The 26,340-nt window shown below is 41.8% G+C and overlaps 1 protein-coding gene across 3 annotated transcripts; it reads left to right on the top strand.

Annotated features, from left to right (window-relative positions):
* Positions 1–1,825: 1,825 nt before the first annotated feature.
* SART3 (spliceosome associated factor 3, U4/U6 recycling protein) lies at positions 1,826–26,019 on the top strand. Of its 3 annotated transcripts, XM_073313570.1 has the most exons (20): positions 1,996–2,055; positions 2,930–3,007; positions 4,286–4,412; positions 5,169–5,273; positions 8,913–9,097; positions 10,093–10,198; positions 11,181–11,305; positions 11,833–11,988; positions 12,940–13,078; positions 13,545–13,652; positions 14,742–14,819; positions 15,053–15,111; positions 15,876–15,985; positions 16,222–16,334; positions 16,816–16,892; positions 18,228–18,396; positions 20,315–20,775; positions 22,036–22,188; positions 24,086–24,273; positions 25,006–26,019. In XM_073313570.1, the coding sequence occupies exons 3-20, from the start codon at positions 4,385–4,387 to the stop codon at positions 25,184–25,186; spliced, it is 2,541 nt and encodes an 846-aa protein (XP_073169671.1). In that variant the 5' UTR covers positions 1,996–2,055; positions 2,930–3,007; positions 4,286–4,384; the 3' UTR covers positions 25,187–26,019. The 3 variants fall into 3 exon arrangements, with proteins under 3 accessions (XP_073169670.1, XP_073169671.1, XP_073169672.1); XM_073313569.1 differs by lacking the exon at positions 2,930–3,007 and having other exon boundaries at positions 1,826–2,055; XM_073313571.1 differs by lacking the exons at positions 1,996–2,055; positions 2,930–3,007 and having other exon boundaries at positions 3,022–4,412; positions 5,152–5,273.
* Positions 26,020–26,340: the final 321 nt, after the last annotated feature.

Raw genomic sequence — 26,340 nt, 5'->3', positions numbered from 1 at the left:
CATCTGCGGGCCGTCCGCCACCCCGTCGAGCCATGTGTTCGTGCCCCCCAGGCTTGATGACTACGGCGGTTCACTGTCGCCTCAGTCCACCAGGGAGCGATGCATGTGGGGAGACCTGGTCTCCTGATTGTAGAGGGACGGTCCCGGGTTTTTTTTGGGGGGGGGGGCGTTGTCTTACATGGGTGCCTATTGCCCTCCGCCCCCTATCCCGACTTTTCACACTTGCTGCCTGGTCACCCTAGGCGCATGTAAATTAGGGCTGTATTTGGCGGCTAGAGGACTATAATTCGGACTGAGGCCACAAACCCTGCAAAAGCTCCAGTTGGTACACGTGCTGACATTTATCCGGTGCCTGTTTTTGGCACTGCCCCCCCCCGTGACTTCAGAGCTCCCTTCAGTCTCTGTCCTACTGTTCAGAGCCCTCTACAGGACTCACCCTAACAGCTGCCTGACGGAGGATTGCCTCTCATGCTGTTTAGCCCAAGCCTGAATTTGTCCCCCCTGAATTTGCTTTAAAGGGTTGCAGTTTGACACCTAGCTAGTGATGATTCACTCTCAGAAAGCTTTCAGAGTAGCAGCCGTAAAGAAAAAGAGGCCTAGTGGCACCTTGGAGACTAACCAATTTATTTGAGCGTAAGCTTTCGTGAGCTACAGCTCACTTCATCGGATGCATTCAGTGGAAAATACAGTGAGATTTAAATACACACTGAACATGAAAAAATGGGTGTTATCATGCACACTGTAAGGAGAGCGATCACTTAAGATGAAAAAAGAAAAGGAGGACTTGTGGCACCTTAGAGACTAACCAATTTATTTGAGCATGAGCTTTCGTGAGCTACAGCTCACTTCATCGGATGCATACCGTGGAAACTGCAGCAGACTTTATTTATGCACGGAGAATATTATCAGCAGGAGAAGGAGGGGAGAAAACCTCTTGTAGTGATAATCAAGGTGGGCCATTTCCAGCAGTTAAGGAAAGCTAAACGCAATAGCTCGCTTGCTGGTCTCTTTTGACCATTACTTGCTGCCTCATTTGGCTTTGGTGGGAGTGAGCGCAAACAGCGGCCTCAAGCTTTTTGATGAATTAATGTTCCCATTCCCAACATCTCTAGGACCGTGCTTTCATATGATGCATTACTATTTAAGACAGCATCGTGAACACCCGCGGTTGGACAGGACGGGGAGAGCTTCGCAAATAGTTATTATTTTACTTTCTTGTGCAGCGTCCCCAGCCAGGGGCCAAGTGGGCAAGGGGGAGCTTTGCAAACACAGTAAACATGACTACATTTAATTGCCATGCCGTGACGCCAGTGTTGCAGCTGCGGGAACTTTATAACTACCAAAATAAATAAATAAATAAAATAAAATAAAATAAAAAAGGAGGTAATGAGTATTTAATTCCCTGTGCAGGGGCCCCGCGCCATGGTACCCGTACAGGGTTTACTCCATTTTCAGTTATTACAACGAACTCCGCAGCGGACGCAGCACCAGGACCGGACCCACTTGCTATGGACCGAGCTGTTCAGAAAGCCCAACCAAGCTCCAGCGCCTGTTGCCACGCACAACATGGCGGCCGAGCCTGGGTCCTTCCCCTCCCGCCAAGCTAAGGGGACCTTCCCTAAGGCCCCAACGTGCTCAGGGCCCGAGGCGGCTACACAGGTGCCTGTAGGAGCACGTGCACGAGCAGGCCGTGAATGCCTACTCGGAAACGGCCGTTGCCGCGGAGCTGTGTGGAGCGAGCTCCTGGCAAGTGTTCGCTCTGGTCTACGGGGGCGGTCCGGTCCGGTCCGGTCAGGCGCGCCAGCGGCAGCCCCACTGCTTGGCCGAGCTCGGCAGGCTGCGCAACTGAGGTAGCTGCACAAGATGGCGGCGGCCGGGGCCGAGGAGGAGGCGGCGGTAGCGGCGGCGGCAGCGGCGGAGGAAGAGCGGCGGCGGGAGGGGGCTCGCGAGTCGGAGGGGGAGTGCGGGGACGAGGGCGACTCGGACTCCTCGGCGGACGGCGAGGACGATGAGGAGAAGGAGAACGAGGCCGAGATCCAGCGGCTGGAGGAGCAGGTAGGGGGCGGGGAGCAGCGCGTGTCCCTCCGGCCCCGCGCGGAGCCTCCCTCAGCGGGCCCCGTCCCCGGGTCTCCCGGTCGGGCCCCCAGGGCCCCGCGCACAGAGGCGTGCCGCGGCCGTCGGGATCTCGGGGGGCGGGGGGTCCGCGCTCTCTGTTGCGCGGCTGAGGCGCTAAGGAGGCGGCGGGGCCAGGTTCGGGGTGCGCGGGAGGGAGCCCCTCGTTCCCGGCCCGCCGCCCGGGGGGCCTGGCGCGTGTAACATCGGGGCCGGGGCCGGGGCCGGGGCGGGGCGGGTTCCCCCCTTGCCCGAGGGCCGGCTGCCACCTCGCCCGCCGCTCTGCGGCCCCCATCGCCGTGGTGTCCGGGCGGGGGGCTCGTCAGTGTTGTTAACGAGAAAAGACACTTTCTGTAATGTACATAAACTGGTAGTATCATTTGTCGCTCTAGTTGTCTTCATCTGTAAGGATCTTTAGGGCAGGGACTGTCTGTGTGTGTGTGTATCTGTCTATCTATACACACACACAACAGTGTCCTTGCATGTTGTGGGTGCTACTGGGCTACAAATGATTAATGAAGTATAGATATCTCTATAGAGCAAATGAATAAATATGTGAGGGAGTCTTTATTATAGTCCCTCATTAAATATTGGGGCATAGTTAGCATGTGAAGACAGTGTGGGATTTTTGTGAACCAGTGGACTAGGAATGTGGTACTATTGATGGGTGAATTTGTGGAAGAAAGTGAGTGTACTGGTTACACTTTTAGGCGTGGGGAATTCTTTCATGTATATCCATTTTGTAGGGTTAGTCCAGGATTGTATAACTCTGCTGTCTGTTTGAAATGATTTCTTAATCCTTTGCGTTTATATATAGTTTCAAATTCTTTGATCATACCCTGGAACTGCTTTCAAAAAACCAACTTTCAAATTCCAAGTTTTATAATCATGAAATGTATGTAAATTACACTGTTCCTAATCTTGTCTATTAATTTGAGAATTGAAATGTGTACCTTCTTTGGGCATCTTGCTACAGAGCCCTTTCAGTTGGAGAGACACTCAGTATTTCTACAAAAGTGTGCTAATTGCTCTGAGTTTCAGAGTGGTAATTATGAAAATGTTATACCTGTGTAAAGGAGACCTACTATTGTGTAATCCTTCAGCAATTTAATTGCTATGGCAAGCTATATGCTAACTTCAGAGGGTTTTCTTTATGCACTGATTACTGAAATAGTTGATGGCTGCGGCCACGAGCAGCACTTTTTGAGGACTGGTATAGTTTGAGAGCATGACTGTCTGGTGCTGAAATGGACTGCAAGGTGGACCCTACAGTAACAAGTCTAGGAATTTTTCTGAGCTTGAGAAAAGGGAGGCAGAACCTTAATGAGAAGAGAACTTCAGTCTTCTGACAGCTCAGAACTAGTGTATCTTGTAGATGAGAACTGCGTTTGTTAGCTATTTCCAGTTACTGTAGCAGAAGCTGAAACTCTTTAGGTTTTTATATTAGTTTACTAGAGCAAATTCTTAGTTTTTTTAAACAATGTTATTGAAAAGTGGAGATAATAACCCAGTTTGGATACATACCATCATTTTTACCATTGAAATGATGACTTGGTCAATATGCACAACTAACCTCTGCTCAGTGAGGCTTGCAGGCATTCGCTTATTATGCTTATCACCTGAGGATCCACACTATTAAACAGTGGTTTCTTGCTCTGAGAGCCTAATTCAATCATCTGTATCAGGTTTATAAAGAATACTTCTGACATTTTCTGACATCTGAATACTTCTGTTATATGTATATATTTCATTTTGTGCCCTGAATGCGTTTTACAAATGATAACGAATGCACTACCCCATGAGGGACAGTGGGAGGTATGTATTGTATTCATCTCACATGAACAGACTGAGGCTATGTCTACACTACCATTTAGGTCGGTATAATGTATGTTGCTCAGGGATGTGAATAAACCACCTCCTGAGCGACGACCTAAGCACCAGCTGCTGCTGCTCGTTGCAGGTGGATTAATTAAATTGATGGAGAGCTCTCTTCTGTTGGCCGAGAGCGGCTGCGTTGCTGTAAGATCTCTAGTGTAGCCATAACCTGAGACGCTGAAGTTCATGGAGTCGATGGCACAGTGCAAAATAGAACTCTGGAGTTCTGTATTCTAGTTTCCTGCCCCAGCTGCTAGATATACTCTGTCTTACATTTCTTTAAATCTCATTTTTAAAGCTTTCCATCAATGCATTTGACTATAACTGTCACTTGGACCTGATAAAACTGCTCCGCCAGGAAGGAGAGCTGGTAAAGCTTAGAAGAGCCCGCCAGAAGATGAGTGAACTCTTTCCACTTACTGAAGGTACAGGATAATTTCAGTGTTATCCTTGTGAACCCCCTCCCCCGTTTTTAGCAGCTAAACTGGACATTTTGTAAAATATTTGCATTGAATTTTAACATGAAGTCCATGAGACCAAATCAGACATCTTTGGGGATTACTGTTATGTGGATGATTCTGGCTATAATGTCCAGTGTTGAGCGTACAAACTCCTGCCAAAGGGTTAATATTTTGTAAACGTCTGAAAATGATGCTGTTGAAAGTTGCAGATAGCCCTTGAGCCAGAAGCTTTTATTTATTTATTGATGGTACAGACAGCAGCTGAGTAAGCTTCCCTACACTGCCTGGCTGATGTGCCTTGGCTCTGACATGGAAGGATCTGTTCCAGAAGAGAGGGGGAGAACAGTCTCTGTGGCTATTCAATGATTGATATCGGCAGTGTGTTCAGAAGGGTATCGTTTGTGCTGGTGATCCCTTGTGCTATGGACCATTGTTCACCACGAATTGAACCTGACACCAATTATACTCTTTTCAAATAGGCATCATGGTAACATTCTGCCTTCACAAATAGAAATTTGCCTATATATTTGGTGCCATGGTGGTAAAAATTGGCCAAAGCTTTAGTGAAATTAACTGTAAAGGTTAAAAAAAGTGTAACAAAAAAAAATCACATTTTCAAACGATTCTGTTTAGTGATGCCAGGTTAAACTAATTTCTTATCTTTTGGACTCTCTTGAATATTCTTGGTAATGTACCTCTAAAGTTCCTGCTGTTTTACAGAAATTTGGCTTGACTGGTTGAAGGATGAGATAAGAATGGCTTCTGAAAGTACCGATCGCGAGAAGGTTTATGAGCTGTTTGAGAGAGCTGTGAAAGACTATATCTGTAAGTTGCAAACACATCCTACAAAATAAACATTTGTAGCTTTGCATTCAAATCATTGCTTTCTTTTTTCCTAAGAAGGTCTTTTCTTATGGTTAATACTGAAACTGGATCAGAAGTATTAGTATGAAAAATACTCCCCCAAAGCTTTTTTTGGATCTGTGAGGAAAAGAATAGCTGTTTAAAGGTAGGTTTCAGCGTAGCAGCCGTGTTAGTGTGTATCCGCAAAAGGAACAGGAGTACTTGTGGTACCTTAGAGACTAACAAATTTATTTGAGCATAAGCTTTCGTGAGCTACAGCTCACTTCATCGCTGTAGCTCACGAAAGCTTATGCTGAAATAAATTTGTTAGTCTCTAAGGTGCCACAAGTATTCCTGTTCTTTTTGTTTAAAAGTAATAACTCACAATCTGTTGGTGACATATAGTTGGAGATTTCAAGTTTGTGCAAATTGGAGAGAAGTCGTTGAATGATTCAGATAGATTGTATCATTTCATTTATTTCAGCGGGCAGCAGATGGTGAACACTACATTTTCTGGTTTTGTATCATGCTGTTACCTGATGAGGAGTATTTCCCTAAAGCTATTGAATCCTGTATCCCATAGTGAATTCTTCTATTCTTGTGTTTAGAAAGTGTTTTTAAAAGGCTTATTTTCAGTGCCTTGCATTTTTTCTGTAGCCCTTATTTTGTTAGTTCTTGCTGTCTTTAATGTATTTCATTGTGCCCACTATCCATGAAAGCTTTTTCAGAGTGGGTTGCCATTATTACCACAAAGACACTATCCTTTATTAACCAACCTGCTAAGTACCTCAGCCAGCCTACACTTTACAGCGCTGGACCATGGGGACTCTCATTAAAAAGAGACAAATATCTGGTACTTGTTTACACCTGTTCACCAGGCGATGGCTGCTGCTAAATACCTAATTATTGCGCTGAACAACCAGGTTCGCTTAATGTATTATGGTGGTGGAGCTAGCTGTGAAATGAATTGGCAGATATTATGGAGGTATCAGTAGTGGCTTCATAGTTAATTCTTCAGATCTGCAGGCAAAGCCACTCTTGAACGTCTAAAAACCATGTAAAAAGGAATTATTCCCTCACCTGTCATAATTGAATTGATCTCCAAGAAAAGTGACGGAATTGCTCACCCAGCGCTTCTTATCTCCATTTCCAACAGACCATTACTTTTTGTTTTTCTTTATTTTTTTTACACTGTTTTATGATAGTTTGATTAGAGCAATAAAAATAAACACTCAAAGCTAAAGGGAAAGAGAATGTGCTAGTTTTCTAATTTGCAATGGCATGTGGGGGAGTGGGATGTATGGGACTTGGGAGATGAATGGTCCACTGAGTTTTGTTGTGGAGCTGGGAACATAGTGGAGGGCTATAGAGTCACATGGGAGCTCTGGTGTTCCACCCTGCTGTCTGGCTCTGCTTTGCAGCTCTTCTGCCAACTTCTTTGTCCTTTCTTGCTCGTCTCTGCTGTCCCTATCAATGTCCAGCTCACCTTCCTTCCCACCCTTCCCTGAATGCATTAAGAGTTTGGAGTTTTCATAAACATTACAGAATAGAGCAGGTTGGAAAATGGGTTTTCCATTCCATGAAAATTTTTTGAGATGTCTAAAGTGTTTTTGTCTTGATTCGGGACAAAAATCCAATTTTTTTTTTTTTTTTTGGCTAAATGAAGTTCTGAAAAAAGCTTTGTTTTGGGACATTTGGAATGTTTTATTTTGATTTCATCCATACTTTATATATATTTTAATGTGAATAAAGTAAATTTAGAAACAAAATCAAAACATTCCATTCTAAACGTGTTTTTCCAGTTTTGTTTAGAAACAAAATTTGCCAATCTATCCAATTTTGCAGAATAATTGGTTTTGCCAAAACAGCATTTTCTGACGGAAACCTGTTTTCATAGAATTTTTTTGACCACCTGTTACAGAAAATCTTTGCATCCACCATTTTCAGCCTGATATACTTTACTTTACTTACACATACTGGTATGGAGCTACATGCGGGACGACGTACAGAGAAACTTAAGAAATCCAAACAAACCCACTACTCGTTGAAAGACATGAGTGTAATAGTTAACATGGCTGGCATTTAAGGATGCCTGTTGGTAGGTCAGATAGAAATATGTTAACTATGGGAAGGAGGAGGTACAGAAGTTGAGGTTGCAGGGGAACTGGTGAGTGGATTACACTTAAGGTTTTGAGTGACTTGCTTTTTAGGGTATGTGATGAAAAGTTATGCAGTCTCATATCCTTCGCTCTCTATACCTTGCCCATTGCCAGGGCATCCGTGCCCTTAATTGGCAGAGAAATTAGAATAATGGAAGTGTCGGGCTGGAAGGGACCTCAAAAAGTCAAGTCCGGCTCCCTTTGCTGAGGCTGGACCAGGTATACTAGACCACTTGACAGAGCCCTGGCTGGGATGATTTAACTGGGAATTGGTCCTGCTTCGAGCAGGGGGTTGGACTAGATGACCTTCTGGGGTCCCTTCCAACCCTGATATTCTATGATTCTATGATCTATGATTCCTGATGGGTGTTTGTCCAGTCTGTTTTTATAAACCTCCAATGATGGGGTTTCTACAACATCCCTTGGAAGCCTGTTCCAGAGATCAGCTACCCTTATAGCTAGAAAGTTTTTCCTTATATCTAACCTAAATCTCCCTTGTTGCAGATTAAGCCCATCATTTCTTGTCCTACGTTCGTTGGACAGGGAGAACAACTGATCATCATCCTCTTTATAAGAGACCTTAATATGAGGCTTCAGCAGTGCTGAGTGGGACTGTTACCTCCCCTGTCTTACATATGACCATCCTGTTAATATACCCTAGAATATTAGCCTTTTTTGCAATTGCATCACTTTTTTGACTCATTCAATTTATGATCTGCTATGACTCCCAGATCCTTTTCTGCAAAACTACCACTTATCCTGTTATTCCCTGTTGTGTAATTGTGCATTTGATTTTTCTTCCTATGTGAAATAATTTGCCCTTGTTTTTTATTAAATTTCATCTTGTTGATTTCAGACCATTTCTCTAATTTGTCAGGATTGTTTTGAATTCTAATCCTGGCCTTCAAAATGCTTGCAACCCCTCCCAGCTTGATGTCATCTGAAGATTTTATAAACATACTCTCTGCTCCATTATCCAAGTCATTAATGAAACTGTTGAATAGTACTGAACCCTGGACGGACTCCTGTGGGACCTCACTAGATACACCCTCCCAGTTTGACAGCAAAGCATTGATAACTTCTTTGAGAACAGTTTTTCAACCGGTTGTGCACCTGCCTTATAGTAATTTCATCTAGACCACATTTCCCTGATTTGTTTATGAGGATGTCATGTGGGACTGCGTCAAAAGCCTTACTAAAATAAAGATATTGTCTATTGCTGCTCCCCTATCCACTAGGACAGTAACCCAGTCAAATTGTATTGGGGCAAGAGTGCATCATGAAATAATATTTTAGTTTCTCTTTTTCTTTGTTCAAGTGTAGGGTGCAAGGAAAGTATATTGTTAGTATATATTAGATGCTGTGTATATGCTATAAACACTAGATGATTTGGGAAGTAGAAGGGAGACTTTTTTCCCTAGGAGAAGACTTTACTTCATTGTTTCTCGTGACTTTTGTTTAGGTCCTGAAATCTGGCTGGAGTATGCTCAGTATTCGATTGGTGGCATTGGTCAGGAAGGCGGGATTGAGAAGGTTCGCTCAATTTTTGAAAGAGCGCTGACTGCAGTCGGCTTACATGTGACAAAAGGAACAGCAATCTGGGAAGCTTACCGTGAGTTTGAAAATGCCATCTTGGAAACAGTACAGGTAATGTTCAGATTTTTCTGTTATCTCAGGAGTGAGCAATTAGTGGTGTCAGTTCCAATAGGCTTCTCAACAATCAATGCATCTGTTCCATTGCTGTGGAGTGGTGTCATTTGTGATGCACGCAGTGAGGAACCTCAGTCCAGATATTAGTTCCCTTCCTGCTTTTGCATTGGCTTGGCACTCAGAAAAATAGCTTTAAATTAAACCAAATATTTCATTATTAAACACTTGTTTTTTTCTCAGTAAATATTTATCAACAAAACTCACCCATATTTGTTTTCTGTCTTTGGAGATTTTCTACCTTTCCTCAGAATTCTTTCATTTTCTTCTTCTATGTGAATGAGTGTTGGATTCCAGACAAAATTTCCAGAGCATATTTTCTCTATGAAATATGCAAGCACAAAGCCTAAAAAAATAGTCCCACAACCTGGCTGATAACATTACAACTCCTGTTTCTTGGTATTTTACAAAATAAGACATTGAAGGAGCCACTTTCAGAATGCTAATAACTATTTAAATAGGGGTAATTGGAGATCATGGTATTAAGGAATCCAGTCTTTAGTCAGGGTTGTTAGGGTACCTGGAAGTCTTAGAGGATACATTTTGTGTATGAACTTCAGGGATTTATTAAATTAGGTTAGAAACTGTCTTGCAGTTACTGACATTGGGCTTGTGAATTGCTATTATCACATGTCACTGTCTTCATCAAGAACTGTAATAGGCTTGTTGTGATCTTAAACATAATTTACAAATGTATGTACATCTCAGTTCTTGGTGAGAAATGCTACTTGCATGCCTTAAACCTCCAGACTGAGCAGCTTTCCTGTTGTGAGCTTGTACAGCTCTGTCACATGAGCCGCTTGTTTTCCATGTCTGCTTTTTAAAGATTGTCATTTGGATCTGAGGTTTGTCATGTAAAATTGCACTTGGGTGTATTGTTTATCAACCCAGGACACAAGGGAGTTGGGTAATGCTCAGTATGTCTTTGTTTGTAGCCAGCTGCTGGCAGTATTCCCTCCCCTGAACAGCAGCAGACACTCTGTGCACAGCTTGAGAAGATCCACACGTTGTTTAGGCGCCAGCTGGGGATCCCGCTGCTAGGTAAGAGTCTATGAACTTGAGAAGACTGCATTAATAAGGCTATAAGTCCTCCTTTGAGTTGGGCAATGATTATGCCACTGAGTTCTCCTTTTGGTCATGCCACAGAAAATACTGCTGCAAGGGTTGTGTATTTTTGAAGTGATAAGTCATGGATGTGTCATTCTGAGGGCTTCAGAGACTTTCTGTGCCTCTGCTTTGTTTGGAAATATTTTGCTTACTAATTGATAACTTGATTTTGCAACTCTTAAGGAAATAGATATTGCCAAAAATCTTTTAGTGATTTACATACTTTGGTGTAATGTGTCTTACAATTTAAACTAGGAACTTTTAAACAGAAGACAGTAAGGCATGAAGATGCCATGGCTATAGGCATGGTATAAGAGTAGATCTGGGTGGGAAATGGTTTTCTTGTCCCACTAAAGCTTTTGAGATTTCAGCCATTTTTTCCATTCCCCATCAGGATAAAACCGAGACCTCCTGAGGTTTTTTCCAGGGGGAAAAAATATAAAAGAAGAGCCTACACCCCAAACTAGCCAATAGCCTGCTGGTTAGGGCGCACACCATTATCTTAGCTTTTGGTGTTTTCACCCCTAATGCCCAATAAGGTTGCCAGCTCCATCATGCTTTCACTTTCCTCTGTGTCCCCTTCCTTTAAGAGTCTAACCAAACCCAGATAAACACAGTTCTCTCACTTTTTTTGACTTGCACGTGAAAACGGTTTGGCTTGTTCTCTCTCTTCCCTAAAGCCTTAGAGTAACCCTGCTGTGTTTTTGTTCAAAACCATTGACGTTTTAAAAACAGTTCGTCTTGAGTTTGAATTAGATTGTACTATGTAGGAACCGTTACCTCAGCCCTTTAACCAAGTGGCCAAGCTATACAACTCAGTATACAAACATGACAGCATCAAAATCATGATGCTGAGTTCAGATTACTTAGTAAAATAATTGTTTCAGTTACTTTGGTTCTTGATATATATTAATAGACATGGAAACCACATATGCTGAATATGAAGAATGGTCAGAGGATCCTATACCCGAAGCAGTAATAAAGAACTACAAGAAAGCACTGCAGCAGATGGAAAAGAATAAACCATATGAAGAGGCACTGGTAACTATTTTAACCATATGTTGTGAGACTAAGCAACCTGATTTTTCTAAACAACCTCAGAAGTAAACCAGTGACTTTGAAAACCCTTTTCAGCAGTAAGCAACATAGAGGAAACTTTCCAGTTGTCTGAATTATTATTATAGACACTGTTGAGAATTTTATAGCAGCTTGAAATAGTACTGTCTATACAGTGACTCCTACATCAAGAATCATTCTACAATATTCCTGTGGTGCCCATTAGAATTTTTGTTAGTTTTCCAGACTTTCCAGACGTTTTGACCTCTTAGGGATAGAAGTGTATATTTGAACCTTCCCAGAGCCTGACCTGTATTCAGAGATTGGTGAAAATCAAAGACCATAATCCAGGTCCACTGCTTAGAGTTCTCCCAGATCTGCTGATGTTTTTGGGGCTAAACTCTTGTTCTTCAGAATATTGTTCTTGGCCTGTAAAATGCTGTTTTGATTCAAGGTTGATCTGTGTATCTTCCTGACTCTGTTTCCTTTTTGTACTCATATTTGTGTTCTAGTTAGTTGCTGAAACACCAAAGCTAGCAGAATATCAAGCCTATATTGACTTTGAGATGAAAGCAGGGGATCCAGCTCGCATTCAGTTAATCTATGAGCGTGCTCTGGCTGAGAACTGCCTTGTGCCTGATCTGTGGGCACGTTACAATCAGTATCTGGTAAGGAAAGCAAAAGAATATTATCTTTACCCTATTTTGTAGCCATACGTGTCTCCTCAGACTCAGTGTTGGATTCTGCCTCAGTTTCCCCACTTTCATGTAAGCAGTCAGGCCAACTAATCAGACAGCTGTGACAGGTGACCAGATGTCCTGATTTTATAGGGACAGTCCTGATATTTGGGATTTTGTCTTACGTAGGTGCCTATTCTCCCCCCGCCCCGGTCCTGATTTTTCACACTTGCTATTTAGTCATCCTAAACTGTGTCAATTAAGTTTTCACCAGTATCTCTCTCCTTTTTCTCAGGGATGCATTTATTGTTCAAACACAGACACACTTTGACATTGATCAGAACAGGTAAATTGGGTCCTGCCCTCTGGTCGATCCCAATGTGTTTTGTGTGTGGATGGGAAGGCGGTTAGAGCCAATACCCAAGTAAGAGCCCAGGTTAACTCTGCAGTGAGGACATAGCCATACTGAGCTGCTTCCTAGTCTCCTATCTTACCTCCTGGAAAGTATTGAGTTAGGCGCAGGTGCTATACCTAGGTCCCTTAAAGGGGGTGTCTTATGCTGTGATGCTAAATTATTTTTTCTTTCTTGCGCTCTAAGCGACTAAGAGGTTATTGGGGATTCATTCAGTGCTTTTATTGACATCTGTCTCAGTACATCTGGTAGCATAGCAGAATGGGTTAATTGCTTGTGGTTTGTGCCCATTGAAAGTGGGACTAATATGCTACACTGTAACAGGGTGTAACATCTCCTCTCCCTTTTGAGGTGGTCAACTTGAAACTACAATTCTCAAAATTTATCTGAAATCAGAAACTGCTTTTTTTTTTTTTTGAAGGCAGCTTTTTTTTTTTTTTGGTAATGTATATGTCTGTGTTGGGGGCCTGTCTAATGAGAGGAGCAGTGGGCTGTTTTGCATCTTTTAATTAATCGTGTGGTTATTTTAGGACCGGCAGTTGAAAGTGAAAGAATTGGTGCTCTCAGCACATGATCGAGCTGTTAGGAATTGTCCCTGGACTGTCGGGCTGTGGAATCGGTATCTTTTAGCAATGGAGAGGCACAGAGTTGATCATCAGATTGTTTCTGGTAACGAAATACTGCTGTCATTAGTTATTTACCCTGTACAGAGCTAGCTTCCAAAGTGTTTGGACCAGGATGTTTTCTTGTAGACGAATGATGATGTGCATAGTATTGAACAAGGAATGGAACCCATTCTGAAATATCACTAGAACTAGGTTGGATTAACGGAAACACAGTGGAACCATTTTACAGTAAAGTCTTTTTCCTGCAACAATTTCACGTTTAAGCAGAGGTTTCATTATAACCATAATTGCACATTACTGAGTTGAAACAAATTTGCAGTTTTCATACTAATTTGCCAAATCAGAATATATTATATACAGGTTCCACTGCATCATTCAGTTTTTTGAAGTGTAACTTTTGATTCATAAAACCACAGAAATAGCTCCCTCCCATCCCCCAATCTACTAATTCCAGTTATTGGCAAAGGGAACAAAAGCAAATGCATGTTTGGTTTTATTTTTCTCCCTAGAAAACTTTGAAAAGGCTCTGAATGCTGGTTTTATTCAGGCTACGGATTATGTAGAGATCTGGCAGGCATATCTTGATTATCTAAGAAGAAGGGTGGATTTTACACAAGGTAACTATATATAAACTTATGAGAATAACTCTCCTTAGTTTAGAGACTAACAAATTTATTTGAGCATAAGCTTTCATGAGCTACAGCTCACTTCATCGGATGCATTCAGTGGAAAATACAGTGGGGAGATTTATATACATAGAGAACATGAAACAATGGGTGTTACCATACACGCTATAGCGAGAGTGATCAGGTAAGGTGAGCTATTACCAGCAAGCGGGGGGAGGGCGGGAAGAGAAACATTTTGTAGTGATAATCAAGGTGGGCCATTTCCAGCAGTTGACAAGAACGTCTGAGGAAGGGGGGTGGGAGGGAAATAAACATGGGAAATAGTTGTACTTTGTGTAATGATCCATCCACTCAGTCTTTATTCAAGCCTAAGTTAATTGTAAAAAGAAAAGGAGTACTTGTGGCACCTTAGAGACTAACCAATTTATTTGAGCATGAGCTTTCGTGAGCTACAGCTCACTTCATCGGATGCATACCGTGGAAACTGCAGCAGACTTTATATACACACAGAGAATATGAAACAATACCTCCTCCCACCCCACTGTCCTGCTGGTAATAGCTTATCTAAAGTGATCCTGATATAAATAAATTTGTTAGTCTCTAAGGTGCCACAAGTACTCCTTTTTGCAAATACAGACTAACACGGTTGCTACTCTAAAACCTCTCCTTAGTTTAAATTCTCTGCTCTGTCTTGCCTTTAGAAATGGCAATATACTCTTCTTAAAGAGCCTCTAATAATTGTGTTTAAGATGTTGTTAATTGTGGAGGAAATAGTCATTTGGTATTTGTTAATACACAACTTGTACAGTTCACTAAATCAGTTCTCAGATGGAGAATAGATTGTCCCAAAATTCTTTCTCTATTTTTGATCTCATGTGGCTCTATTTGTCCTTTTAAACTCCATATGCAGTGACTTCTGCTGAAGTGACAAATGCTTTTTGAAAAAAAAAAAAAAAGAATTTTGATAGGTGAAAGTGGATTTCTTCTTTACGCTGGACATTCGTGAAGAAACCATAGTAGGCTAAAGGAAACGGAAATCATTATTTTAAGGTGCAGATATATTTCTCTGTTTTTCTAAAGACTCAAGTAAAGAACTAGAAGAGCTGAGGTCTGCATTTGCACGTGCAGTGGAATATTTAAAACAAGAAGTGGAAGAACGTAAGTCAGAGCTTTGAAATATTCTCATTCCAAAATGGCTTCTTTTCTATTCTGTGTGTGTTACGTTGAGGCTGAGGTATATTCATTTTCTGATAATGTTCTAAGCTTGGACCACAAATGTGGTAAATCTGTAATGCAAGTCTTTTGCTGTAGTGTTACAAATACTTTGCTTGTGAATCACTGTTCTTAAACATGTGTCAAACAACTCTGCTTTTTTTTTTTTTAATCTGAAGGTTTTAGTGAAAGTGGAGATCCATCCTGCACTATAATGCAGAACTGGGCAAGGATTGAGGTAATATTTTCTTCAATCAGTTGTATTTAAATTGTGTTTATAGAGGTGTACATACTCCTTCCTCTGAACCATTGGGCCCTTGTGTCAGTGTTCTGTATAGCTGAGGCTTTCTCCCTGTTCCACCACAACCACTCCAACCTGATCAACTCATGGTGTACCTGAAGGCAGGAGTTCAAAGACCCTTGAGTAGGCAGCAGTCTGATTCAGATTAGAAACAAGACTCATGGTATCTGTTCCTTGCTTTGCCACAATCTTGTTCAACGTTGGATAAGTCGCCTCTCTTTCATTTTTTTACACGTATAAAAGGGGATATATGCCTAACTTGCACAGATATTATAATCACAACATGTTTTGGTTTCCTCAAAGGTGCTAATGAAGATCATTTCAGTAGTACTGGCTGTAAAACTTTCCTATTTAAATAGGGCATCTGTTGTATCTATAAATATGAAGAAAGATGTTTTAATGTCTCATTATTTTTAAAGGTGTTCAGTCACAAATAATATCTGAAATTAAAGACATTCAGAAATATTTAAATAAGATATTATATAATGTATAAACTGAAATATGGCTGGCAACCAGCGGTCAACATTGGGATGAGAAGAGCTCTAACTGTGGAGAAGTTAGCTTTCGATAGCAATAGTTTATTCTGACATTTCTTGCATGTCACTTAAAAGGTTTGCAAAGTGTGATGAATGTGCCTTTCTGGTTTCCTCTGTGTGGGTGATTCTTACTTGTATTGAATTTTTTTAATGTTGCCTTTTTAGGCTCGCCTGTGTAACAATATGCAGAAGGCCAGAGAGCTCTGGGACAGCATTATGACTAAAGGGAATGCCAAATATGCCAATATGTGGTTAGAATACTATAACTTGGAACGGTAAGGACTTGGCTTAATGAAGCAATGATTTAATTTCTGCCTCAGTTTCTCCATTTGCAAGATGGGTCCAATGTGGTTCACTGGGTCATGTTTGTTTGATGTTTAAGTGCTTTTGAGATCTTCTCGGGAAAGCTGCTGTAGAATCGCTAAGTTTTATAATAATGGGTTATGCATGTTATCTGGGAGTGAAAGCAGCAAATATAATTGCTCCTTATTGTCACATTTCCCCAATTCAGGGCCCATGGAGATACCCAGCACTGTAGGAAGGCCTTGCATCGAGCTGTGCAGTGTACAAGTGACTACCCAGAGCATGTCTGTGAGGTGCTGCTATCTCTTGAGAGGATAGAAGGTAACTTCTGTAGCCCACTATCGTGTCACTTCCTTGGTTTATTAAGTCCAAAGTTATTGCCCAGCGGAACGCCTGTGTCGTGAACTCTAAGTTAGTGAGGCTGTGCTTCTGGTGAAGTAGAATGGTAGTCCTGAATTGTTCTGGTACACAGTGCATTTTCTCAAGAAACCTCTACTTTCAGGGAAGTTCTGGGCAGGAAAAATTCTTGACTGGGTTCTGATCCAGAGCCCATTGAAGTCAATGGGATTCTTTCAGTTGACTTCAGTGCACTTTGCATCACACCCTATAAAAGGCTTCCATTGAATTTGATTTTATTCTAATCCTTTTAAAGACCACTAGGTAGATTAGGACTTTGTTTTTGCATTGTGTCTAATGATAGGTAATATTGAGGGATATTTCTAAAAGTTTCTTTTTCTTTAGTAAACATGTTTTTTTCCCCCAAATTATGGGAAGAGTAAAAATAATTTTTTGTATCCTATAGGCACTTTAGAAGACTGGGATGCAGCTGTTCAAAAAACGGAAAATAGACTAGCTCGAGTTAATGAACAAAGAGTAAAGGTCAGAATTTCTTTATATGAACTATCCGAGAAGTCAGTAGGAAACTGTTATTCCAAGGTCATCTTTACAGGAGTGTTTTGACTTAAGCTTCTTCTGTTAAGCCCCACAGATGATCTTGAAATATCTTCAAGACTAAGGCCTTGTCTACACTGGCAAGTTGCTGCTCAGAAAAGCAGCTTTCTGCTGTGTTACTCCTAAGGTGTACACACTGCCAAGCCACTAGTGCGCAGAAACTCCTCAGTTGCAGTGTTACAAAAAACCTCTTAAAGCGCAGAGGCTCCAGCGCTGTATTGGCAGTGTAAACACATTACAGCACAGAAAGCAATCAACTGGCCTCCGGAAGTGTCCCATAATCCCTCACATGTCCACTGTGCTCATTGTTTTGAATTCAGCTGCCCTGGAGACATGCTCCTCTCCCCTTTCAAAGCACTGTTTCTGACAGCCCTTGCATGCTGTGCTGATCTGCTCTGGGACACAAAGCAAACCTTTAATGTGGAATGCTCCTGCTGTTGAACACAGGCAGATGTGTGTATGAGAGAGAGAGAGAGAGACAGATTGCTGTGCAGAGAGCTGGAGAGGGAGATGGGGCGGGGGTTGATGTCGGGGTTTCCCGCTCCCTCAGGACTAGTTGCTTCCCACCACTGACTGACTGAACTTACAAGACAGCATGCTGACACAGTCTCTGTCCCGCAAAACACACTGTCTCTCCCCTGCCCCCCCCACTCTGCCCTCCCCCTTCAGTTGAAAAGCAGTTGTCGATGTAGTCGAATGCCCATGGAGCAATGGGATTGGGAAACCTGCGATCATCATGTGATGCTGTGCCTGCCCTATAAGGCACTGCAAACCCTTCCCAAAGCACCCTGCAGCCAGTTGCACAGTGGGATACCTACCACAGTGCACTGCTCTCTGCCATTGCAAGAGCTGCTGGTGTGGATTCACTCCACTGTCACGAGCACAGTGTGGACATGCAGCAGCGGTTTAATTCCAGTGCTTTAATAAAAGTGGTATAACTTGTTGTGCAGAGATTTGCTAGTGTAGACCTATCCTAAAAATTGCTAACTTCCTAGTGTATTGATATAACTAGTTTCTTCTGTAGCGGACGTCTAGTTGATCCTTATGAAGAGGTAAAATTAACATGACAATTAAAACTATGGAAATGACCAACTAAAATCTATGTGTTAAGTGATCCTCCCGCTTGGGCTGTGTGTATAAAGCTTAGGGGACGAATCTATATCTCATTGCTATAGATACAAGCAACATACTTCTAAAAAGAAGTGCCTCAGAAAAAATCTGCGTCAGTTTGCAGTGACTGACAAAACTCCTCAATGTTTCCAGGCTGCTGAGAAGGAAGCTGCTCTTGTGAAGCAGGAAGAAGAAAAAGCTGAACAACGAAAGCAGGCTCGGGCTGAGAAAAAAGCTTCCAAAAAGGCTAAAAAAATGAAACCTGGAGACAAACGCAAAGCAGAAGATGACGACGATGGAGAGTGGGGGCAAGAGGAGGAAGGTATAAACTGTAGCTTAACATTTTTCACCACTTAAGACAGCAGGACTTTTAGTTGCCTTTCTGCAGTCAGCACAGGTCAAGGAAGTCTTGTTGGGGTCTCCTTGTAGCTGTGTGTTGCAAAGGGATCTTAATTTATCTCCACCTGTCAATCACAAAACTGCCTCTGTTGCATTTTTTGGTCATCAGTGATCATAAAATGAAATAGTGAGTGAAGACTTAAATTACCTTAATAATGGAAATAAGTTTAAAAGAATGCTCATTAGATACGTCTCCTGGCTTACACAATTATTTCATTGCATATAAACATAAATTGAATGAGGTGGCAAAGTTTCCAGATGATACTAAACTGCTCAAGATAGTTAAGACCAAAGCAGACTGTGAAGAACTTCAAAAAAAACTCACAAAATTAAGTGATTGGGCAACAAAATGGCAAATGAAATTTAATGTGGATAAATGTAAAGTAATGCACATTGGAAAAAATAACCCCAACTATACATACCGTGTGATGGGGGCAAATTTAGCTACAGCTAATCAGGAGAAAGATCTTGGAGTCACTGTGGATAGTTCTCTGAAGACATCCATGCAGTGTGCAGCGACAGTCAAAAAAGCAAACGGGATGTTAGGAATCATTAAAAAAGGGATAGAGAATAAGATGGAGAATATCTTATTGCCCTTTTATAAATCCATGGTACGCCCACATCTTGAATAGTGTGTATGGATGTGGTCCCCTCATCTCAAAAAAGATATACTGGCATTAGAAAAGGTTCAGAAAAGGGTAACTAAAATAATTAGGGGTTTGGAACGGTTCAGAAAAGGGTAACTAAAATGATTAGGGGTTTGGAATGGGTCCCATATGAGGAGAGATTAAAGAGGCTAGGACTTTTCAGCTTGGAAAAGAGGAGACTAAGGGGGGATATGATAGAGGTCTATAAAATCATGAGTGGTGTGGAGAAAGTGAATAAGGAAAAGTTATTTACTTGTTCCCATAATATAAGAACTGGAGCCACCAAATGAAATTAACGGGTAACAGGTTTAAAACAAATAAAAGGAAGTTCTTCACACAGCGGACAGTCAACCTGTGGAACTCCTTGCCTGAGGAGGTTGTGAAGGCTAGGACTATAACAGGGTTTAAAAGAGAACTGGATAAATTCATAGAGGTTAAGTCCATTAATGGCTTTTAGCTAGGATGGGTAAGGAATGGTGTCCCTAGCCTCTGTTTGTCAGGGGGTGGAGATGGATGGCAGGAGAGAGATCACTTGATCATTACCCGTTAGGTTCACTCCCTCTGGGAAACCTGGCATTGGCCACTGTCGGTAGACAGGATACTGGACTGGATGGACCTTTGGTCTGACCCATTCTTATGTATTATCTAAACCCCAATTAGCTGAAATCTCCCTATTTTCCCCCTGACTCTATGTATGTCCTCCAAGCTATTCAAACAATTTGCATTTTCCTGTATTTATAACAGCGTCTCAGAAGGTTGAAACAAAAGTTTCTCGTGGAATGTCCCCCAGAGGGAGGAACATGCACACAGCCTTACTCAGGCTGGTTTGAGAAGACTGCTCATTTTTGGAAAGAATGCTATTACCCACTTGTTTGTGGGGAGGGAAAAACACCTGATCATGCATATAGTTACAATGTGTGCGATGAGATAGGAAGTGGAAAAATTTGCCTGCTAACCTTGTTTCCCTTTAAAGCCTTCACTGTCCTAGGCATGCAGTCCTTATCTCTCCAACTCGAAAAGGATTGCTCTTCTTTGTGTTAGGATTTTATTTTGCACCTGCAGTTCCAGGTGCTGAGCACTTCCCTAGATCAGGCTGTTAGAGAAAGGCAGCCTTTCCCTTAATATATATGTAAATAAAACCCTGCTGTTTGCTAGAACATCTAGGTCATTTAAAGCTTTTGTTTCACTAAACAGCAGAGCAGCCCAGCAAGAGACACAAGGGTGATGGTGACAGTACGCATGCTGAAGAAGAGGTGGAAGATATGGAGATAGAAACTGGCCTGTTTGGGAGAAGTACACCTGCGAGACCAGCTGTTTCCTCTAAACAAAAGGAAAAGGCACCTGCAAGCCGAAAAGAAGCTCCCAGAGTTCTCCATGACAGTGCTAAAGATAATGTCACCGTTTTTGTCAGCAATCTTTCTTATAGCATGGCAGACCCTGAAGTGAAACTGAAAGAGCTCTTTGAGAGCTGTGGGGAAGTGGTGGAAATCCGTCCCATATTTTCTAACAGGGGGACTTTCCGGGGCTACTGCTATGTAGAATTTATCGATGAAAAATCAGCTCTACAGGCCCTGGGATTGGATCGCAGGATTGTGGAGGGGAGGCCAATGTTTGTTTCTCCCTGTGTTGACAAGAACAAGAATCCAGATTTTAAGGTACACTACTTCTTAATCATTCAATAAATAACCTTACTGATGAGATTGTATAGGAAAACTAGCAGCATGTCTAGTCTCCAGTAATCTTCCAAGTGATCAACCCTGCGCTAACCTCTTCATACTAGCAATCCAGAATTTACGTTGAGAAATATCTGCACTAGATACGCTTGGTGCATGTCGGTGACATTTTTTGACACAATAGATTATCAATAAATAGCTTGATTGGTACCTTAGTGCAGTGGTTCTCAACCTTTTCTGTACTCTCCTGTTACTACAGGAAAAAAAATCACTCCTCTTCCCTCTCCCCCGCCCGCCCTTTGCAATTTAGCCATAAATAAGGGAGGGTAATTGTGCTGCCTTGTTGATTGAGAAACCCACACTGTGATCTCTTTGGATGGTGCTAGATAAAGTGAAAGGCACTTGACTGGTTGAGCCTCCAAAGCGTTTGAAGCCCTTCAGAATTCTTGCATCTTTTCAGGTAGCTGAGACACACGCTAGAGCTGACTTCTGCAGTGATCAGTGTATCTCTGACTGTCTACATTTGAATAAATCCTCCATCATTTGTGTACTCAGTGTAGTAACTGTACTTCTCAAAAAGCTCCCAGCTGTATATTTTTCAAATAATCTGTAATATGCTTTTCAAGAGGCTGCAGCTAGTGCTAGGTACATAACTAGTAATACAGGGAAAGGTTTGCGCCAAATACGGCAGAAGTAACCATTTGCAGGTATTGTATATAGTGAACTTTTATCCATTCATGATCCCAAAGTGCAGTGTTTGTGAAGCACATCAGCACTTCAATTGACAGCCGTGGAAGTATAGTCACTATCCTTAAAGTCTTGCTAATGTTTCTGTGTTAGATGCAGAGGGGGTGTGTACGCGCACGCAACTTGCTACGCTAGCTAGATATCATATATTATTTTAACGCTCAAAATATAGCATGAAGACACCGTTAGGGAAGCTATTCCTGAACTTGGAGCAGACCTATACTATTGTAGAGACTCATTGGGGTGAAACCTTTGCTTGCTTAGAGCTCAGACTGAATTCTTAGAAGTGCGTACCTGTTAGTGGTATAGTTGTAGTGCCTAAGAGCTCCAAGCAGGACAGAGGCCCTATTGTGTTAAGTGCTGTTATAATCACATAAGACACACAACCCCAGTCTCATACTAATATTTAATAGTCTGAAATTATGGCGTAAACTGGACATAGGTTCTCTGAATGTCTGCAACTGGACAGGAATGAATGTCCCTTTTTTACCCCAGGTGTTCAGGTACAGCACTGCACTAGAGAAGCATAAACTATTTATTTCTGGTTTGCCATTTTCCTGCACTAAAGAAGAGCTGGAGGAGATGTGTAAAGCACATGGAAATGTGAAAGACATTAGGCTAGTCACTAATCGAGCTGGGAAACCTAAGGTAAGTGTCCAGCTCCCATGTTAATCTAATGTTAACGTTAATCTAAATTTTAAAATAAACTTCAAAAGGAATCTCTTGGATATTTTGGGTCCAAAAGATAGATTTTTGTGTTTAAAATCAAACAAGGGAGTTGGAATGTTTTCACAAGCTATTCTTAATCCAAAACCAGATTTATATCTTTTGCGGTATCTGTAACCCAAACTTTTCAGCATTGTGTTAGTGCATGAGCACCAAAAAGTGAAACTGAGTCAGTCTGTCTTGTCCAAATTAAGTGAAATGCAAAAAGTATGGGTATAAATAGGAGAAAAAGATGTTCTGTAGAACTTTCAATTTTAGTAATAGGCACTGGTAGTCTGTGAAGAATATGTATTTTTTAAACTGATCTCACCTGACAGTATCCTTCTGATATAAGTATATGGAAATACAGCTGTGATCATAACTAGTTATAAAACTACTTCAGTTGTTTTTAATTCTTTGACTCTAGTGATCTCAATATGTCTTCCAGCAATGGATGTGGCAGTAAGGAATTAGCCACCTCATCTCATGACAGATTTTGTTAGATTTACACCTGTATAAAATTAAGGACGTTCATTAAATCAGCTGCTGTTCCCTGAAAATGTTGCCCTTCCACATTTTACTCAAATAGACGTGATTAAGTGGTAGTCACTCTAACAGCTGTCGTCCTGCTAATCATGTGTAAGTTGCGTGTACTAAGAGCTTGCAGATCCATTTTAAAGCAATATAACCTTTCAAAAATGGTTCCCACTGTAGGTCTTGTAATCGATGCTCTCCACATGCTTCGCTTAGCCTAAATAGTATGTTCAGAGCTTGGCTTGAGCTGGGATTCCTACTTAAAAGCCATAGAATTTATTAAATCATTCATAGCTTAAACAAGGTCACATTTAAAACTGGATATATTTTTATGGTCCAGAATGATGTGTCTTCAGAGATTATCCAGCCTTAAGAGTGCATACAAACTATGGGGCCCGAAGAGCAACGGTAACACAATTAGAAGGGCATAGTTTTGCACTTCGTGAAGTCGCTGCCAGTATCACTGGCCTGCTGTGCAGTGACAGCTGCTAGAAATCTCCTGTGTTGTGTGGGAGGAAGTGCCTCCATGCAGCCTCTCCTTATCCATGTTGAATTTGAAATGAGTGGGGAAACTCTCACCCACGTGGACCATCAGCAGTGTGGTTAGCAGCTGCTGTACAGTGAAACCTGAAGAGAGGACCATTGCCTTTGGGGAATGCTTTGTTACTGATGACTTAAAAGTATTCCCATGTGGTTTGTAGGACAAATTTCTCCAATCCTTCAGAGACCACTTCTACCATTCAGTGTTGATGATGTTGCCTAAAATATATTGGCTGCTCTTGAAACTAAAGTAACTGCTTATGCCATAGGGTAATGGATGTTTTAACCTAGTAAAGAATTGCAGCAGATTCCAGGTGGATCTTGCCCTTGTAGCTGCTAGATGATGCTGCATGGACTCTCACTAACTTTCACTGGGCTAACCTGTAAATCTGATGATTCTTTCCAACCCTATGGTCTCAGCCTGGTTTCAGATACTCGAGAGCTGCAGTGAGGTCTCACCATGAAGACCGCATTCTGTGGTGTAGCGCTTGAGTGACTGTTTACCTACTTGCTAATGTACAAAATACATTTTCAATTAAAAGGGGTCTCATGAGGAGCAGGTAGCAAACTCTGGTCTCTAAACAGCCATATAGCTTTGAATTTTTCAGCACACCTGCAGTTTCACTGTGAAGTGTGGGACTTCATCTCAGCCGTATGTCATGTCTATAACCTACCATTGTCACTTCAGTCATCTCAGTTGAGTAAGTTCTGTGCAGAAGCTGTCATGCAGAAAATATACACTGACACTTACCTAATTTGTCTTCAGGGCCTGGCCTATGTAGAGTACGAAAATGAAGCGCAGGCCTCGCAGGCTGTATTGAAAATGGATGGCCTGACAATTAAGGAAAATGTCATCAAGGTGGCAATCAGTAATCCACCTCTCCGAAAATTCCCAGACAAACCTGAGGCAGGGAGAACCTCGCAGTCTATGGTACCACGACAGATTTATGGAGCGTAAGTATTCATGGCATGTATTGCTTGTGGATGCTTAGAAAACATCAGGTCTGCAACACAGGGATACTTAGGAACCGCACCAAGGACAGGTGTGGATAATGTTTGAAAGGTGCTATAGAAGTGCCTTACTGTTATGGTTTAGGGAGTGGCGAATTCACAGGGTTGGTAATGGGATGTAGACGCTTCCCACTTCTAGATTGCTAGTTCAAATCCAGCCCAGCCCAGTGCAGCAGTGACTGAAAGGTACCATGGTGTTGATGGCTGTTTTGATGATGATTTCTGATGTGAACATTTGAGCATAAAACTGGCCTGAATTATCTGCTATTGGCAGTCTTGGCAAATTGGCTAGGGTTTGAAATGGGTAGGAAGGCAGAGCTCTCCTTTCATCTTGCAAAGGTACTCCCACAGATACGGGTTTAAGGCACGCTAGTAGACCAGGGTTGTGCTGCTGCTGTGTATCTGTTCAGTGGATAAACAGGAGACTTCGGTCTCCAGGGCTGTCAGGGTTGGTGCCTTTTGCCAGCACTAAAATACTTTTTCAAAGGGCAACAAAATGAAAGCAACATAAACACTGCATTGCCTGTTAATAAGCGAGAAAGGAACAGTAGTTAAATGGGTGTTCCTTTTGGCAAACAAACCTTTGTTTCTTTCCTCTTGATTCAAATTAATGTACCAAAACCACCCCCTCAAAACTACTTAATATTCTCAAACATGCCTTTTGTTTTTTTTTAGACGGGGGAAGGGCAGAACTCAGCTCTCAATGGTGCCTCGTGCATTACAGCGCCAGAGCAATCTTGTGACAAAGGCCGAGAATGGGATGGTCCAGAATTCACCAGCAACTTCATCTGCATCCACTGAGGAGCCTAAAAAGATGTCCAATGCTGATTTTGCCAGAATGCTACTGGAAAAGTGAGCAAGAGTAAAATGAGAAATGCCTTTTTGGAAGCCATGTTGTGTCCTTATTTATGCTAGCAAGAGAAACAGCCAGTCACACTCATGTGTAAATACTTCTCTGGACTGTTGCATTCACCGAGATCCAGAACGGGGCTGTACAAATCCAGTTGTTTTATTTTTCTCTGAGAGCAAAAAGGTATGTTTCTTGTTCCGGTAAAATGGCTTTAAATGATTCCTCATATTGAGGGTAATGGGGGGGAAATCTTCACTTTACAGATTGGGTACAAGATGAAGTTTTATGGAGTATTCTTTTTTACTTTTTTAAAGAATGAGATGGTTGAGTAAAAGCTTAATGCTGTGATTTAGAGCCCCACTGGTCACAAGGGTTTGGTTGGTGATGGTAAACAGCCTCTGTGGCAACATACAACCCATCTTACACACACACAGACTTATTTCAGAAGTCCTGGGCCCGTACACCTCCTTCCATTTAAAAAGTTCATATGACAGATGCTAGTAACTTCACCACAATGGCCTATTTTAATATTGAGAGGGGAGGGAATTCTATAAAAATGTATTCAATGGATGTTCTGCTCGAGTTGCTCTGGTTTTATATTGTGTATTTGTAAATGACATTCAAACTTATTTTTAAGCTTCATAAACAATATTAGAGCTGGTACCTTTGTTTCATGTAAAAGCTGTATATGGTACTGCGGACCATTTTACCTTTTGTTTGCTAAATGACTATTCCATGGCTTGACAGTTGCTTTCTGTATGGTTTGCTGCTTGAATTTTGTTTTGTACACAATGTGAAGTGCGAGTTATTGCTTTATTAAACTAAAGTTCTCAAAGGTTTTTTAAAATACTGTCGCTTTTGTTTAGATGTGGTGTCTGAATTGTGTACGGTAGCAGTATGATATTGATACCTAGCTTTTCTCACAAGATCTTTATTTACTGTACATTTTAGTAAAGCTTTTGACACTGTCCTACATGACCTTCTCATAAATAAACTAGGGATATGCAACCTAGATGGAGCTACTATAAGGTGGGTGCAAAACTGGTTAGAAAACTATTCCCAGAGAGTAGTTATCAGTGGCTCAGTCATGCTGCAAGGGCATAATGAGTGGAGTCAGGAATTCTTGCTGTAACTAAGCACAATAATCCACATCTGCCTGA

The sequence above is a fragment of the Lepidochelys kempii genome, chromosome 15, assembly GCF_965140265.1.
Source record: "Lepidochelys kempii isolate rLepKem1 chromosome 15, rLepKem1.hap2, whole genome shotgun sequence".
In the NCBI taxonomy this organism is placed as follows: domain Eukaryota; kingdom Metazoa; phylum Chordata; order Testudines; family Cheloniidae; genus Lepidochelys; species Lepidochelys kempii.
Note: the sequence above shows the minus strand (reverse complement) of the source record. Positions and strands in the feature narration are given on the sequence as shown.